This window comes from Peromyscus leucopus, chromosome 4 (assembly GCF_004664715.2).
Source record: "Peromyscus leucopus breed LL Stock chromosome 4, UCI_PerLeu_2.1, whole genome shotgun sequence".
Lineage (NCBI taxonomy): Eukaryota > Metazoa > Chordata > Mammalia > Rodentia > Cricetidae > Peromyscus > Peromyscus leucopus.
This window is the reverse complement of record NC_051066.1, coordinates 131,436,219-131,450,729: the sequence shown is the minus strand read 5'-3', so window position 1 is coordinate 131,450,729 and position 14,511 is coordinate 131,436,219. Positions and strand designations below refer to the sequence as shown.

Here is a 14,511-nt window from a genome sequence, read left to right as displayed (position 1 = left end):
GAAGAGCAGCATGCATTCCTTACTGCTCAGCCATCTCTCCAGCCCCTTCTCGTGGTTTTCAATTCCTGATCTTACCTTCTCCAAAATGCTGGATTACAGGTTTGTACCAACAACCCCAACACACCCAAATGCTGGGATCACATAAGTCAGCATACTTGGCCCACAATTTATCAATCTGAACCTGAAAATTGGTAGTTATTTATTCATTTGTGTGTGTGCCCGTGTGTGTGTGCCCGTGTGCCCGTGTGCCCGTGTGCCCGTGTGTGTGTGTGTGTGTGTGTGTGTGTGTGTGTGTGTGTGTGTGTGTTTACAGATGTGTATACATGAGTGTCTGTGAAAGCCAAAAGACATCAGAATTCAGGAGCTAACTTTCCAACCCCTGAACCTGAAGTTGAAATGAATGACTACAAGTTCATTCACTCTTGTCTATTTCTGCATGCTGTGGTAAGCAGTCAGTGAACCCTTACCTTGTTTCATCTTTGGGTCTGCAGCCATCATCATTCTGTGAAATACCTTTAACAATAAATTTAAACAAAATGAGATTCAAGAGAGTAATTTTTAACTGAAACTAAAAAAAAAAAAAAAAAAAAAAAAAAAAAAAAAAAAAAAAAAAGCCTTTTATTAAACTATTAAACCTTTCTAGTACATAATATAAGTCCAAACATAAATTTTAAAGGGAAAATAGAATGATGTTCAAAATCTTCAATTTTATACATATCGTTATTCAATGAGAGATTAGTTAAGATGCATTACCCACAGCCTACTTCGGCATTTTTTGACATACATACTTTGCTCTAATTCAAACCCAGTATTAGCCATTCTCTCAAATCTCCAGCTGGTACTGAACTCAGGCTCCTGCCTCAGCCTCATTAGAATTAGAGCTGTAAGCCCTCACACGCAGCCTTTAACCACTTACTTTATCTGAAATATGGGAGAAAATTACTAACCAATAGCAGAATGGTCATGATAAGACAACTCTGAAATAGCAAAGTCAATTAGTAACTCTCTTTATATAAAGGAGCTGGGGAGAAAAACCTCAGAGAAAATGAAAGACTCAAAGAACTCTCTGAGAGGAAGATGAAAAAACAAAAACCAGGAAGTTTCAAAGAGGCCCAAATGAAGAGGAGGAGGAAAACTGAAAACTGCGTAAGAACTCTGAGTTGAACAGCCTAGGCACAACTGGCAAAAGAACAAAACTCCCAAGATACAGCCACGGTTCCACCAGTAAAATCACCAGTCCACCACACCAGCACATAACCACATTATGCCACTACGGCTAGCAAGGGTGGAAGAAGCCTATTGTTTTCCTGTTTTAAGTACTGAGGATCACAGAAATATACATTTAAAAAATGATACAGTGGAATGGATAAACTGTAGAGTTGCTTTGTAATTGAAACTGTATGAAAATCTACAGTACTAAAAACAAACTAACAAAATATGTTACCTCAAAAATACTGGCAAGATGACAGGCAAACATGAGTGCTGCCAAACCTGATGACTTGAGTTTGATCCCTGGAACCCATCTGATGGAACCAACTCACACAAGTTGGTCCCTACCCTCCATGCTCTCACCATACTCATACACCTACACACATACAAACACACAACAACAATTTTCATGAAAAGCCGTTAACTATACATCTGAAATGGTGACCCTTGCGATACATAAAATGTACTCTAATGAAATTTTAGAGTGGTCTCTAAGAACATGACATGGTGTCTGGCTGAGGGACCGTCAGCAGAGCAATCACACAGTACAAACAAATTTACCATGTGGATAGATAGACTTGAAAAGTTCAAGTGCCAGCATGTCAACTTGCCCAAGGACACAGCCATGCTGGTTCCTAGAACCCACCTGGTGTCTGAATATGATTGGAAAGATCCTGACATTCGGCAGTCAGGCTGGTGACTTGTGAACCTGAACCTCACAGCTTACTTTTCTGTTCTAGCAGCCATTATCCAAGAAGCCAAAGAAATGAAGCTGCGAGCCCCCTTCCAGCCTCAAGCTGTACACAGTAAGCCGTCCTTACTCTCCCATCTTTCCGACAGCCTGATTATTTTGCTTTGCTTCTCACAGATACTTAAAGGATGTTCAATCCACTGTCTGAATGTGCTGGCACCTGCCTGCTTCTTAAGTCAAGTCAACAATGCCACAGCCCTGTCAGATGTGTGTGAGCCCAAAGCCATAGTGTACTCCATACCCAGCAGGTCATATCGGCTACATTGAGCAAGTGTCCAAGGATCAGTTCATAGCTGTTACAGGGAAAGTATGAATTTGTTGTTGTGGTTTTCCAAGTGACTTGTGATTCATGTCTCAATATATTGGAAACTGTCCTTTTTATCCAACAAATCTGTTACCTGTTACAAGCTTGATTAAAGAGGAGTTTTTATAATCTTAAAAAAAAAAAAAAAAAGCCAAACCAAAACGGGGTTGGGGATACAACTCACTTGGTAGAATTTTTGTTTAACATGCACAAAGCCCTGACTCTGAGCCCCAGCACTGCACACACCAGGTGTGACAGTTCTCATTAGTTATCTCACCAAGAGACTGCCATAAATTCATCTGGGACACACATTATATTACGGGTCAGTCTGAGCTCCAGTGTGAAACTGTCTCAAAATAAAATGAAACAATGTTTTTTATATGTACTATATTTTCTTTCTTTTTTTTTTTTTTTTTTTTTTTTGGTTTTTCGAGACAGGGTTCTCTGTGTAGTTTTGGTGCCTGTCCTGGATCTGGATCTCGCTTTGTAGACCAGGCTGGCCTTGAGCTCACAGAGATCCACCTGGCTCTGCCGCCCAGCTCTATATTTTCTTATAATGATTGATATATGCGACATAAGTGGAATGAGAAAACTATACCAATATATGTATGTATATAGCATTAAGTACTAAATCGAGTCAGTATTCCATTTCTCCCATAAATAAAAAAGCCACTGGTGGAGGTGGGGTAGCTCAGCAGGTAAAAGCACTTGCCAAGCCTGAATTCAATGTCTGGAAACTACATGAAAAGTCAGGACACCGTAGTGCATCCATATGCAGCACTCCTAGAGCAAGATGGGAGTCAAACAGAAATGCCTAGAATCTCCCAGGCCGGCTGCCTGGAGCGGGCAGCACAGCAGCCAAAGGAAGAGGCCGTGCCTCACCTAGGTAGAAGGTGAAAACCAACTCCCCAAACTGTCTCCTACACAACTGACCTCGACACATGCTCTGCAGCACGTGGGCACCTCATCCATACACATATTGTACACACACGCATTCATGCATGTGCAACACACACCACAAATAAATAAATAAATAAATAAGAAAGTCACTTGGAGAAGGGCAAAGAGACACGAAAAATGTATTCAAATTCTAAATGCATGTGTGTTACCCACAGGAAACCCTGGAAGAGCTACAAAGATTTTGCCTCAGTGAGCTAAATTAAAAGAGCACTCCCAGCCAGGCGGTGGTGGCACACGCCTTTAATCCCAGCACTGGGAGGCAGAGGCAGGTGGATCTCTGTGAGTTCGAGGCCAGCCTGGTCTATAGAGCGGGATCCAGGGAAGGCACAAAGCTACACAGAGAAACCCTGCCTCAAAAAACCAAAACCAAAACCAAAAAAAAAAAAGGAGCACTCCCACCACAAAATAACTAGTTCCTGAAGAAATTTAACACACTTTGTATTCTTTGGCTGCCAGGCAATCTCAAATGAACAAGAACTTGATCTGACATACCAGAATAGAAGCAGAATGCAGCTTTAATACACCTCTATCTTATGGCAGTTGCCAGCTCTGAGGTGGATCAGAACACCTCAGGCCAGCTGAGGTGGGGGGTGCTGACCCAGACGCTGCGCAGTAGGCCAGGGACGCAGAAAGCAGACAAAGTGCTTTCAGGTCGCAGCAAACCCTGGCACTGCCTAAAGCAGAGACATGTTCTCTAAAGCAAAGAATTCCCAAGTTAGGCCTTGACAATTCTGATAGACTAAGATACAATAGAAATTTGCAACCAAAGAACATGAAATAAAAATCAAAATGAGCCCCAATAAGGGGAGGACAAGATCATTTCTAAGCCTATAATTTTAGCACTCAGTACTCAAGAGGCAGATTAAAGAAAATTTGCAAATTCAAGGCCATCCTGGTAGTCTACCTAGAGAGCTCTAGGTCAGTCAGTACTATTTATCAAGACTCTGAAAACACTAAAATATCAGTTATATTCCCCCAAAGGTTTTAGATAGTAAAATTATTAAATTGAACATATAGAGGAAAATCATGGATTAAAAGTAAATTAATATATGAAGCATGGCAGCACATGACTGTCATTCCAGTACTTGAGAATCAGAGACAGTACTGAATTTGAGGACAGCCTGGGCTACTAAGAGAGAACCTATCCCCCAAAATCGAAGATAAGGGCTGAGAGTAGAGCTCAGAATGCCTTGCCCAGCCCATGAATCGAGAATGGTGGCACATACACCTTAATCCTGGCATTTGGGGCTGGCATTTGGGGGTGAAGGCAGAGGATCAGACATTCAAGGTAATCCTTAGTTACACAGTATGAGGCTTGTGCTACATAAGACACTATCTAAAAACAACAAACCTTTCAACATCTCCGCATAAAGCCAGAAAATGTGAAACTAGCAACACAAGCATCAACAATTCCACTCATGAGAATAAACCAAGAGACATTAAAACACCACAGAGGACGTTTTCCTGGAAGTTAATAGCATTAGTTATAATTCATAATAGCTAAATGTTCATCAGCAGATGGGTAAATGGTAGTGTACATAGACAATGGAATAGTACTCAGCTTCCAAAAGGTAATAATACACACTACAACATAAACACTGAAAGTCAACTATGGGGCTCAGAGGAGAACAGTACTTGCTGTGCAAGCCTAAGGACCATTGCTCAGAACCTAACATTCACATAAAAAGCCGTATGTAAGCCAGCACATGCCTATGACCACAGCACCGAGAGGGGGGCGGCAGGAGTTAGTGCTGGAGCTTGCTGGTGGTCAGTTAGCCAAAATATCAGAGCTCCAAGTACAGGAGAAGACCTTGCGTCAAGGAACAAGGCAGGATGGTAGAAGACAAACACTGTTGTCCCCCAGCTGCCATGTGCACAGCTGGACACACTGGCACACATCACACACACACACACACAAAAATCACCTATGATTTAATATAATGCAATAGTTAATTTTCATTGTCAACTGGATTAAGAAATGTCTATGAGGTTAGTAAAGCACGCCTCTAATGGCATTTCCAGAGATGACAAGCTCCTCTGACTTAATGAATTGATTAATCCCTCGATGGATATACAGTATGCAGGCCTTATCTAGAAGTGGTGAGAAGCAGGTAATGGGGACTAAATGAAGGAGGCAGGTCATGGGGCAGAGGTGTCCTTGGTATAATATGCTTCCTTGGCCTTTTCCTATATTCCTTTCTATTTAATTCCTGGCTCCCATTATGTGAGCTACTCTGTTCTGTCATGGTGTTCCCTATCTTGATGGACATATACTTCTGAAACCAGGAGCTAAAATAAGAAAGTCTTCCTTTAAATTGCTTATGACAAGCATTCTGTAAATAGTCACAAGAAAGTAAATAACATGTATGATATATTCCCATAATATGCAAATCCAGGGACAAAAAACAATTGAGTAAGGTTACCAGGGGCTGGGTAAAGGAGAAAGCAGAATATTGTTCTAGGGTTCCAGTTTTCAAAGTATAGAGATGCTGAACATAATCTTGATAATGGGAACTACATAATCTATAAATCTCACCTAATTTGAAAACCCCAAAACAATAAAAAGGAACATACTTGAAGAAGTGATGCTATAAGCTGTAGATGAACATACCATTTCATTTTACTTACCATTACGCCCTGACAATTCTACTCCTAAGGATATAATCAGCAGGTATTCAAAAAGTATCCACTATATCTACTTAAAAAAAAATCTAAACATAATTTGACATAAAACTCTAGCATGTTTACCTAACAGATTTTTATAAAATGGGAAAATGAGCTCAGAAACAACAATATGGATAAATTTCAAAAAATAATATTTTTTTTAAAAAAAGAGATGCATATTCTTTTTTAAAATTTATTGTATATGCAGTATTCTGTCTCCATGTCTGCCTGCAGGTCAGAAGAGGGCACCAGATCTCATTATAGGTGGTTGTGAGCCACCATGTGGTTGATGGGAATTGAACACAGGACCTCTGGAAGAATAATCAGTGCTCTTAACCGCTAAGCCATCTCTCCAACCCTAATAATGATATTATATACAGCTCAAGAAAAAGTTGGGTGTGGTAGCAAACACCTATAACCCCAGCATGGGGGGTGGGGCGCAGGAGGAAGACCAGTTGTATCCAGCCTTAGAATAGTGATTCTGAAGCCAGCCTGGCCTACTTGAGATGCAGTCTCAAAAAACAAACAAGCTAACAAACATAAACAAAACAGCAAACAAAAGGAACAAGATAAAAAAAAAAAAACACAAGTAATATACTGCTTATTTTTTTAATTCATAATTCAGAAAAATATTATGACTACAAAGGAGATAAGTAATGATATAGAAGGAAAAATATAGATAGATGTAATGACACTGTTTATGTCTTTAATATATAAACTGTGTGGCAGTTTTCATGGCTGTTTACTTTATAATGTGGGCTTAGACCTCAAACACATTAAATAGGAGAACAAATCAAAGTGCTTCACAAACTGAAAAAAATTAATACAGTAAAAGTCCTACCTAAAAAGCCATGACCTAACTGCTTCAGTTTTTAAAAGTACCACTCATCATGTCAAATACAAACATAAAAACACGGGACAGGAAAAATGACTCAGCAGTTTAGAGCACATATTGCTCCTGCAAAGGACCTGGATTCAATTCCCAGCACCAACATGGTAGCTCTAGTTCCAACACCCTCTTCTGGTCTCTATGGGAACCAGGTACACACAGTGCACATATGCAGACAAAACAGTCACACATATAAAATAAAATAAAATAACAATGACAATGACAAAGGAATTCTGCTGGCCTTTGGGAGAGGGCAGGTTAACTAATATTTTGAGCACAGAGAAATATTCAAACATAAGTCAATTTCAATAAAAGACTATAGGAGCAGATTGTGATGATGCCCACCTTTAATCTCAGCACTCAGGAGGCAGAGGCATGTGGATCTCTGAGTCAGATGAGAACCTGGTCTACTTAGTGAGTTCTAGGGCAGCCAAGGCTATGTAAAGAGATCCCATCTTGAAAAAACAAAACAAAGACTATAGGGACTGGAAAGGTGGCTCAGTGGTTAAGAGCACTTGTTGCTCTTGCAGAGAACCTGAGTTTAATTCCCAGCACCTACATGGCAGATCACAAGACCCTGTAACTTCAGTTCCAAGGAATCTGATATCCTCTTTGGCCTTCAGAGGCACCAGGCACACATATAGTATAGATATATACATACAGACAAACATAAAATAAAAATGAATGATTAAAAGGGACTATAAAGCAAAATTTCTCTATGTATAAATCCTTTTGAGATTTGGTAAATTGAAGTAATACTCAGTGAAATAAAGAATTTAGGCTGGTTCCTTATAACTTACTACCCTGGTAAGAAGTACTAATAATACACTTAGACCTGAAATAACTGCTTACCCTGAAGTTTAATGGAACCACAAAAAATTAAAGCCTAATAAGAAAAAGTCTAAGTTTAAAAGCAATTAGGCACACATAATAAGCAGAGATTTCATCTTTTTTTTTTTTTTTTTTTTTTTTTTTTTGAGACAAGAGTCTCACTATGTAGTTCTGGCTAGCCTAGAACTCACTATATATACCAGTCTGGGCTCAAAGGCAACGAAGATCTACCAGCTTCTGCCTCCTGAATGCTGAGATTAAAGATATGTGCCACCACATTTGTTATTTAATAGAAGCTGGGTTCCCAGCTTATTTTATTTTTATTTACTGTGTGTATTCCATGGTATTTGTGAAAGTTAGAGGACAACTTTGGGAAGTTCTTTCTACCTTTTCATGGGTTCTAGGGGTTAAATTCAGGTCCTCAGGCTAAGCTACCTCACGAGCCTTTCCTAAACTAATTTTAAACACATTCAGAGTGTATACAGCAAAGACAAAGACCTTGGACCAGAACTGGGTGTGGCAACTCATGTGTGTAATTCCAGCACTAAGGAAGCCAGTCACAGAGAAGGACTCTTTCAGAGGCGGTGAGATGGAGCAGCTGGTAAAGGCGATTAGTACCAAGCCTAATGACAGGAGTTTGATCCCCAGGATCTCCATGGTAGGAGGGAACCAACTCTTGCAAGCTGTCTTTGGACCTCCACACTGGTGCTGTGGCATGTGAATGCATCTATGTTGTGGGAATTCATTTCGTTCAGCCAATGGCTTTGGGGTACAAGCCCTAGGGCATGGCTTTGTCTGCATGTGTGACCCCTTGGGAGCTGAGGGAGAGTTGTCCTACACTCTCTTGGATCATTGGAGATCTGACAGTTGGTTTCCAAAACCCCTAGGCAGAACGGAGGACAACAACAGCTGAATAAGCAGTGGTGTTTATTTCTTTCTGTAGCCGCGAGAGTATTATCCCCCATTTTATATCTTAATAAATTGCAGAGATCCTTTAACAGACTCTTGTGGGTTTACATAACATATCTATACACACAAATAAATAAGTGTAATAAAAACTTTAAAAAGAAAAAGAGAGAACTGCTTCAAATTCATGACCAATACAGGGTACAAAGCAAGTTCAAGGACAACCTAAGCCACACAGTGAGACCCTTTCTCAAAAAACAAAACAACAACAACCTAAGCCAGTTATGGTGGCTTACACCTTTAGAGTTTACTCTAAAATAAAGACTCACTAGCATGACTTTTGCATTGAAGTGCCAGCTACTGAGAAAACAAACAGAAAAACATGAAGCTATAAGTACTCAAGGTTAGGGTAGCTGACCAATGATTATTTATATTTTATCGTGTGTGTGTGTGTGTGTGTGTGTGTGTGTGTGTGTGTGTGTATGTTACTATTACAGATTTCCTGTGAACAGTGTTCAACTGAAGTTCAGTTCTGTAGCAGTATAACAATTTCTGAATTTTCCTTCTACTTTGTAATTCCTTTTTTTAAAAAAAAGAGAGGGAAGGACACAAGAAGGCTCAGTCTGTTAAGGCACTTGTCGCCAAGCCCAATGAGCTGAGTCCAACGCTTAGACCAACATGGAAGAAGTAAAGGACTGACTCTCACGAGTGGTCCTCTGACTTCCATATGTGTGCTGTGGCACAAGCACTCCTACACACACACACACACACACACACACACACACACACACTAAATGAATAAATGTAACTTAAAAACGCAGTGTAGAAAATTCTTCATAACTATCTTCAAGTTCCTGCTATGAAAAGGTTGTGTTAAAGAAGAAGACTCCACCAATGAAGCAACAGAGGGTCACAGTACCTAACTGCCGGAACTGCCTTATAACTCAGTTCTAAATAAACAAGTCTTTGTCAGACCAAACACCAAAACTATTAATTTAGAGTTCTATGTTGTAGGGCCTTGGAAATCTATGTTAAAGGTAAAAATAAAGTGGTGGTTGGTGCACATCTTTACTCCCAGCACTCAGGAGGCAGAATGAGGCAGATCTCTGTGAGTTCAAGGCCAGCATGATTTACAGAGAGAGATGCAGGGCAGGCACCAAAACTACACAGAGAAATCTTGTCTCAAAAAAAAGGAATAAATTGGAAAGAAGTTTTACTAAAAACACTACCAGATAGTCAGGGGTCACTGGAAACTTCTTTATTGTGGTTAATTCCTCTTTAACACAAACCAGTATGCCCGGCAAATTGTAAAATGTACCAGCACACAGATAATGAATCAGGTTTATTACTATAAAAAACACAAAAGATATTCCTGTAAGGGAGTAGAAATGGCAAATGGATTCCAGCTTGTACTGACTGTCTAGTACTACAAGGACCTGAAGTCATTTAAACTCAATCAGCCACTGATAGAGATGGTAACTTATATCTACCATTGGCAGTGGAAGAGGTAACATTCAAAGGTACTGTATTAGCTGCTATGAATAGCATTCAGAATATACTTTATCAATCAGTTCAATAGTCACAGGTCAACTGTAGTTCACCTTTTTTTAATAATTTATTTTTATTTTTATTTGCATTGGTGTTTTGTCTGCATGTATGTCTGTGTGAGGATGCAGGATTCCCAGTTACAGACAGTTGTGAGCTATCATGTAGGCATTGAGAATTAAACTAAGGCTATGTTGCTTTGGAAAAGAGGCTCTCCTTTTGTTTGAAAAGGGGCACCATTTGTAGCTAGAGTTTTTCTGGTCCTGCCTGGCCCACAGTCAGGACAAATCTCTCTCATCTGCCAGTCCCACAGCCATTCAGACCCAACCAAGTAAACATATAGAGACTTATATTACTTATAAACTGTATGGCCGTGGCAGGCTACTTGCTAACTGTTTTTATATCTTTTTTTTTTTAAAGATTTATTTATTTATTATGTATACAGAAGAGGGCGCCATATCTCATTACAGATGCTTGTGAGTCACCATGTGGTTGCTGGGAATTGAACTCAGGACCTCTGGAAGAGCAGCCAGTGCTCTAAACCTCTGAGCCATCTCTCCAGCCCCTGTTTTTATATCTTAAATCAACCCATTTCTATTAATCTACTGGCTTACCAGTATCTTAACATCTGTTTCTCATCATGGCGGCTGGCAGCATCTCTCTGCCTCAGCCTTCCACTTCCCAGAATTCTCCTCTCTCCTTGTCTCACCTATACTTCCTACCTGGCTACTGGCCAATCAGCTTTATTTATACAGAGCAATACAGTTATATAAAGAAATAGATAGCTTTTAAAAATAAAGTCTTTAAAGAGACAGTAAAGGTAATATAAAAAATAAGCCTTGTAAAGATGGATATCACACAGAGAATCTACATTATGTTGTCTTTGGGATTTTTAACTACAGAAAAAAAAAATTGATCGTAAAACCTGTTGAGTTAAGCCAATATGTATATTTAAAGATACCTTGACTTCAAAATTTGGATCTAAGGATATGTTGGTTTGGAAAAGAGGCTCTGCTTTTGTTTGAAAGGGGGAAGTGCTGTGGATATCATTCTGTATAAATAAAATGCTGACTGGCCAGTAGCTAAGCAGGAAGTATAGGCAGGACAAGCAGAGAAGAGAATTCTGGGAAGTAGAAGGCTGAGTAGAGAGACACTGCCAGCCACCACCATGAGAAGATGTTAAGATACCGGTAAGCCACGAGTCACGTGGCAACTTATAGATGAATAGAAATGGGTTAATTTAAGATAGAAGAACAGTTAGCAAGAAGCCTGCCATGACCATACAGTTTATAAGTAATATAAGTCTCTGTGTGTTTACTTGGTTGGGTCTGAGTGACTGTGAGATTGGCGGGTGAGAGAGATTTGTCCTGACCGTGGTCCAGGCAGGACTAAAGAAAACTCCAACCACATTAAACCCAGGGTGCTTTTAACCACTGGACCATGTTTCCAACCCAAAAATATTTTGCCTGGGATTTTGTGGGGGGGTTTCTGGTTTTTGTTTTTCAGACAGGGTTTCTCTGTGTAGCTCTGGCTGTTCTGGAACCCATTATGTAGATCAAGCTGTTCTGGAACCCACTATGTAGATCAAGCTGGCCTCAAACTCACAGAGATCCTCCTGCCTCTGCCTCTGAAGTGCTGGGATTTAAGGTGTGTGCCATCACTGTAAGCAAGGGTTTGGAGGGGTGGTAATCCTGAATGCTCGGGGAGTCAGGCTATACTTTGAGCTGCTAGGACAGCTCTGGCAGCTGGAGCTGCAATGAGACATCAGCTCTGGAGAGGTATCCTGACTGTTTGGGAGTTAGGCTATACCTGGAGTTGGGGTGCAGTGGGGGATGGCCTCCCCGCAGGATATAACAATCCTGCTCCTCTCTTGGAAAGCCGCTACAGCTGAGCTTTGTTCAGCCCCCACTTAAGGGGTCTTCCCAGCAGAGCCCTGCTTCTTTCCTGGCCCAAGATGTTACATCTTTTGCTTCACTCTGCTAATGGGGAAACCCCTGCAGAAATGTAGCAGTCTCCTCTGGCTCTGGGAAAATGTTACTTTTTCTGCTCCACCCTGCTCAGTCCCCTAGGGCTATCTCAGCAAGGTTCTTCTGTTCAGCTCTGCCTTGCTCAGTCCCCTAAGCGAATATCTCTGCAAGGTTTTTTTCTGCTCAGTTCCCGAAGGGATGTCTTAGCAAGGTTCTTCTCTGCACCTCGAATGAAGATCTTCACACCCAAGACTCTATTGAGAAAGAGATGTATTTGGGAAGGAGTTGTCCAGGAGAGTAGCTGCCTCTGCCAGGGAGGGAAAGAACAGCCGACAACTGAACAGGCAGGGTGGTTTATATAGAGTTTCTTAGGGGTGGAGTTAGAAGATTTTCTGTCCAGGGATTGGTTAGTTTTTTGTTTGTTTGTTTGTTTTGTTTTTGTTTTTATTTGCTCAAGGATTGGTTAGTTTCATGCGTTAGGGGCAGAGATGGCCCTGATTTCAGAGACAAACTATGTTTCTTTCACTGGCCTCTCTTAGCTTTTTGGCTCTAAGTCTAAGGCCAGGGCATATTTCTCTCACTGGTTGTGATTCTATGGACAAAGAGTGTTTCTTTGGCACTGGTTTCAGAGTCAGGACATCTTTCTTTGGTTCTGGGTTCAGGGATAAAGCGTTTCTTTCACTGGCTTGGGTCCCAGATCTAGGCTGTGTTTCTTTCCCTGGCTCTGGGCTCCAGGGTCAGGGTGGGTTTCTTTAGTTGGCCCCTTTTCCCTACAATCACTGCCTGGTGTGATTCAACTTTTATTCATCCAGCTTTTTAACTTGCAGAATTTTTTTAATTTATAGAAACACTGCAACAAAAACAAAATATTTAATGTGATCAGTGTCTTTTTTATTAATTTTATTATGGTATTGGGAATTGAATTTAGGGTCTCACACATGCTATGTACCACTCTACCACTAAGCTATATTCCTAGACCAATGCCTTTTTAAAAAGAAAACAAACCTATTTTTTTCTGCAAAGACCAGTAATAACAATAATTATAAATACCACACTAGCTATTGTTTATCAGAAGACTAAGAGACCTGAACACAAAGCAATAACTGATCTGAGCACGCTGGCCTATGTCTGCCTCATAATTCCAGCACCTGGAAGGCTGAGGCAAGAAGACGAGAGTTCAAAACCAATGGAGTACTGGAGACACAGCTCAGTGGGTGTGTAAGCACCAGGACCTGGGTTCAGACCCTCAGCATGCATGTAGAAACCTGGTGAGGCAGCACGCGCTTATAATCCCAGAAATAAACCGAAGGCTGGAGACAGGTGGATCCTAGGGGCTCTCTGCTTAGATACCCTAGACAAACTGGAAGATCATGAGAGATTCCTATCTCAAAAAAAACACAGCAGATGGGGGCTGGAAAGAGGGCTTGTAAGGACCAGAGTTAAGAGTCCCAGCATCCACGTCAGGCAGTTCATAACTACCTAGCTCCATAGGATTATCTAGGGAACCCACACAGGTGACATACACTCACAGACAAACACATACATATATACCATTAAAAATAATTTTTTTAAGGCAGACAAATGACTGAGGAAGACTTCCTAATATTAACCTTTGGCATCTACTGATGCATGCACAGGAGTATACTACCACCACCACTCATAATTTACACGCACACACACGCACGTACTACAGAGAGACAGAGAGAGAAAGAGTAAGAAAGGTCAGCCTAGTCTACGTGGTATATTATTATCTTCAAAAAAAGGAGGGGGAAATGTAACCACTTAGCCAGGTGTTGGTGGTGCATGCCTTTAATCCCAGCGCTCAGGAGCCAGAGGCAGGTGGATCTCTGAGTTGAGGCCAGCCTGATCTACAGAGCAAGTTCCAGGACAGCCAGCGCTACACAGAGAAACCCTGTCTTGAAAAACCGAAAACCGAAAAAGAAAAAGTAATCACTTACTTTCTGAGCATGAAGTTTCACCATTAGTAACCACTTCAGCTTCTACTTGCAGCCCATCAAGACAAACTGACAAGTCTCCGATTGTCTCTGTTGGCTCTTTGTCTCCTAGAAGCTGCAAAGTAATAACTACTTCTTCAACTGAAAAAGAACAAAATTATACAAGAAAGATCACTCTTCCTATTATGCGTATACTGTTTTACTGGACAAAGGTTTAAGAACCTTTAAGACCAGAACACTGCTTTTTTTAAAAAAAAATAAACTTCACCAATATATAGAATATAAAATATTACATAATCCACATCATCTATTATATTCATTCCACCTTGTAAGAACATAGTATAAATCAAACCAACATGAAAACAAAGGTTATTTAGCAATATAAACTTGGGCTATAGTGAATGAAAACATAATTTAAGAATGGATTATATATCATAAAGACCTAAATAAGAAAAATATTCTGAGAATTGTGTCAAGGGATAAAAAAACAATTCACATTTAAACTATCAGCTCTAACAATGAGTTATGAC

At 40.4% G+C, this 14,511-nt stretch overlaps 1 protein-coding gene across 2 annotated transcripts in view; it reads right to left on the bottom strand.

Annotated features, from left to right (window-relative positions):
• Positions 1-14,511, bottom strand: part of Itch (itchy E3 ubiquitin protein ligase) — a 116,290-nt gene that overhangs the window by 62,007 nt on the left and 39,772 nt on the right. For both annotated transcript variants that reach the window (XM_028888965.2, XM_037205339.1), the window contains 2 exons: positions 13,985-14,122; positions 468-513 (listed from right to left, as the gene is read on the bottom strand). In XM_028888965.2, the coding sequence (XP_028744798.1) occupies positions 468-513; positions 13,985-14,122 (184 nt within the window). The remainder of the gene's footprint in view (positions 1-467; positions 514-13,984; positions 14,123-14,511) is intronic.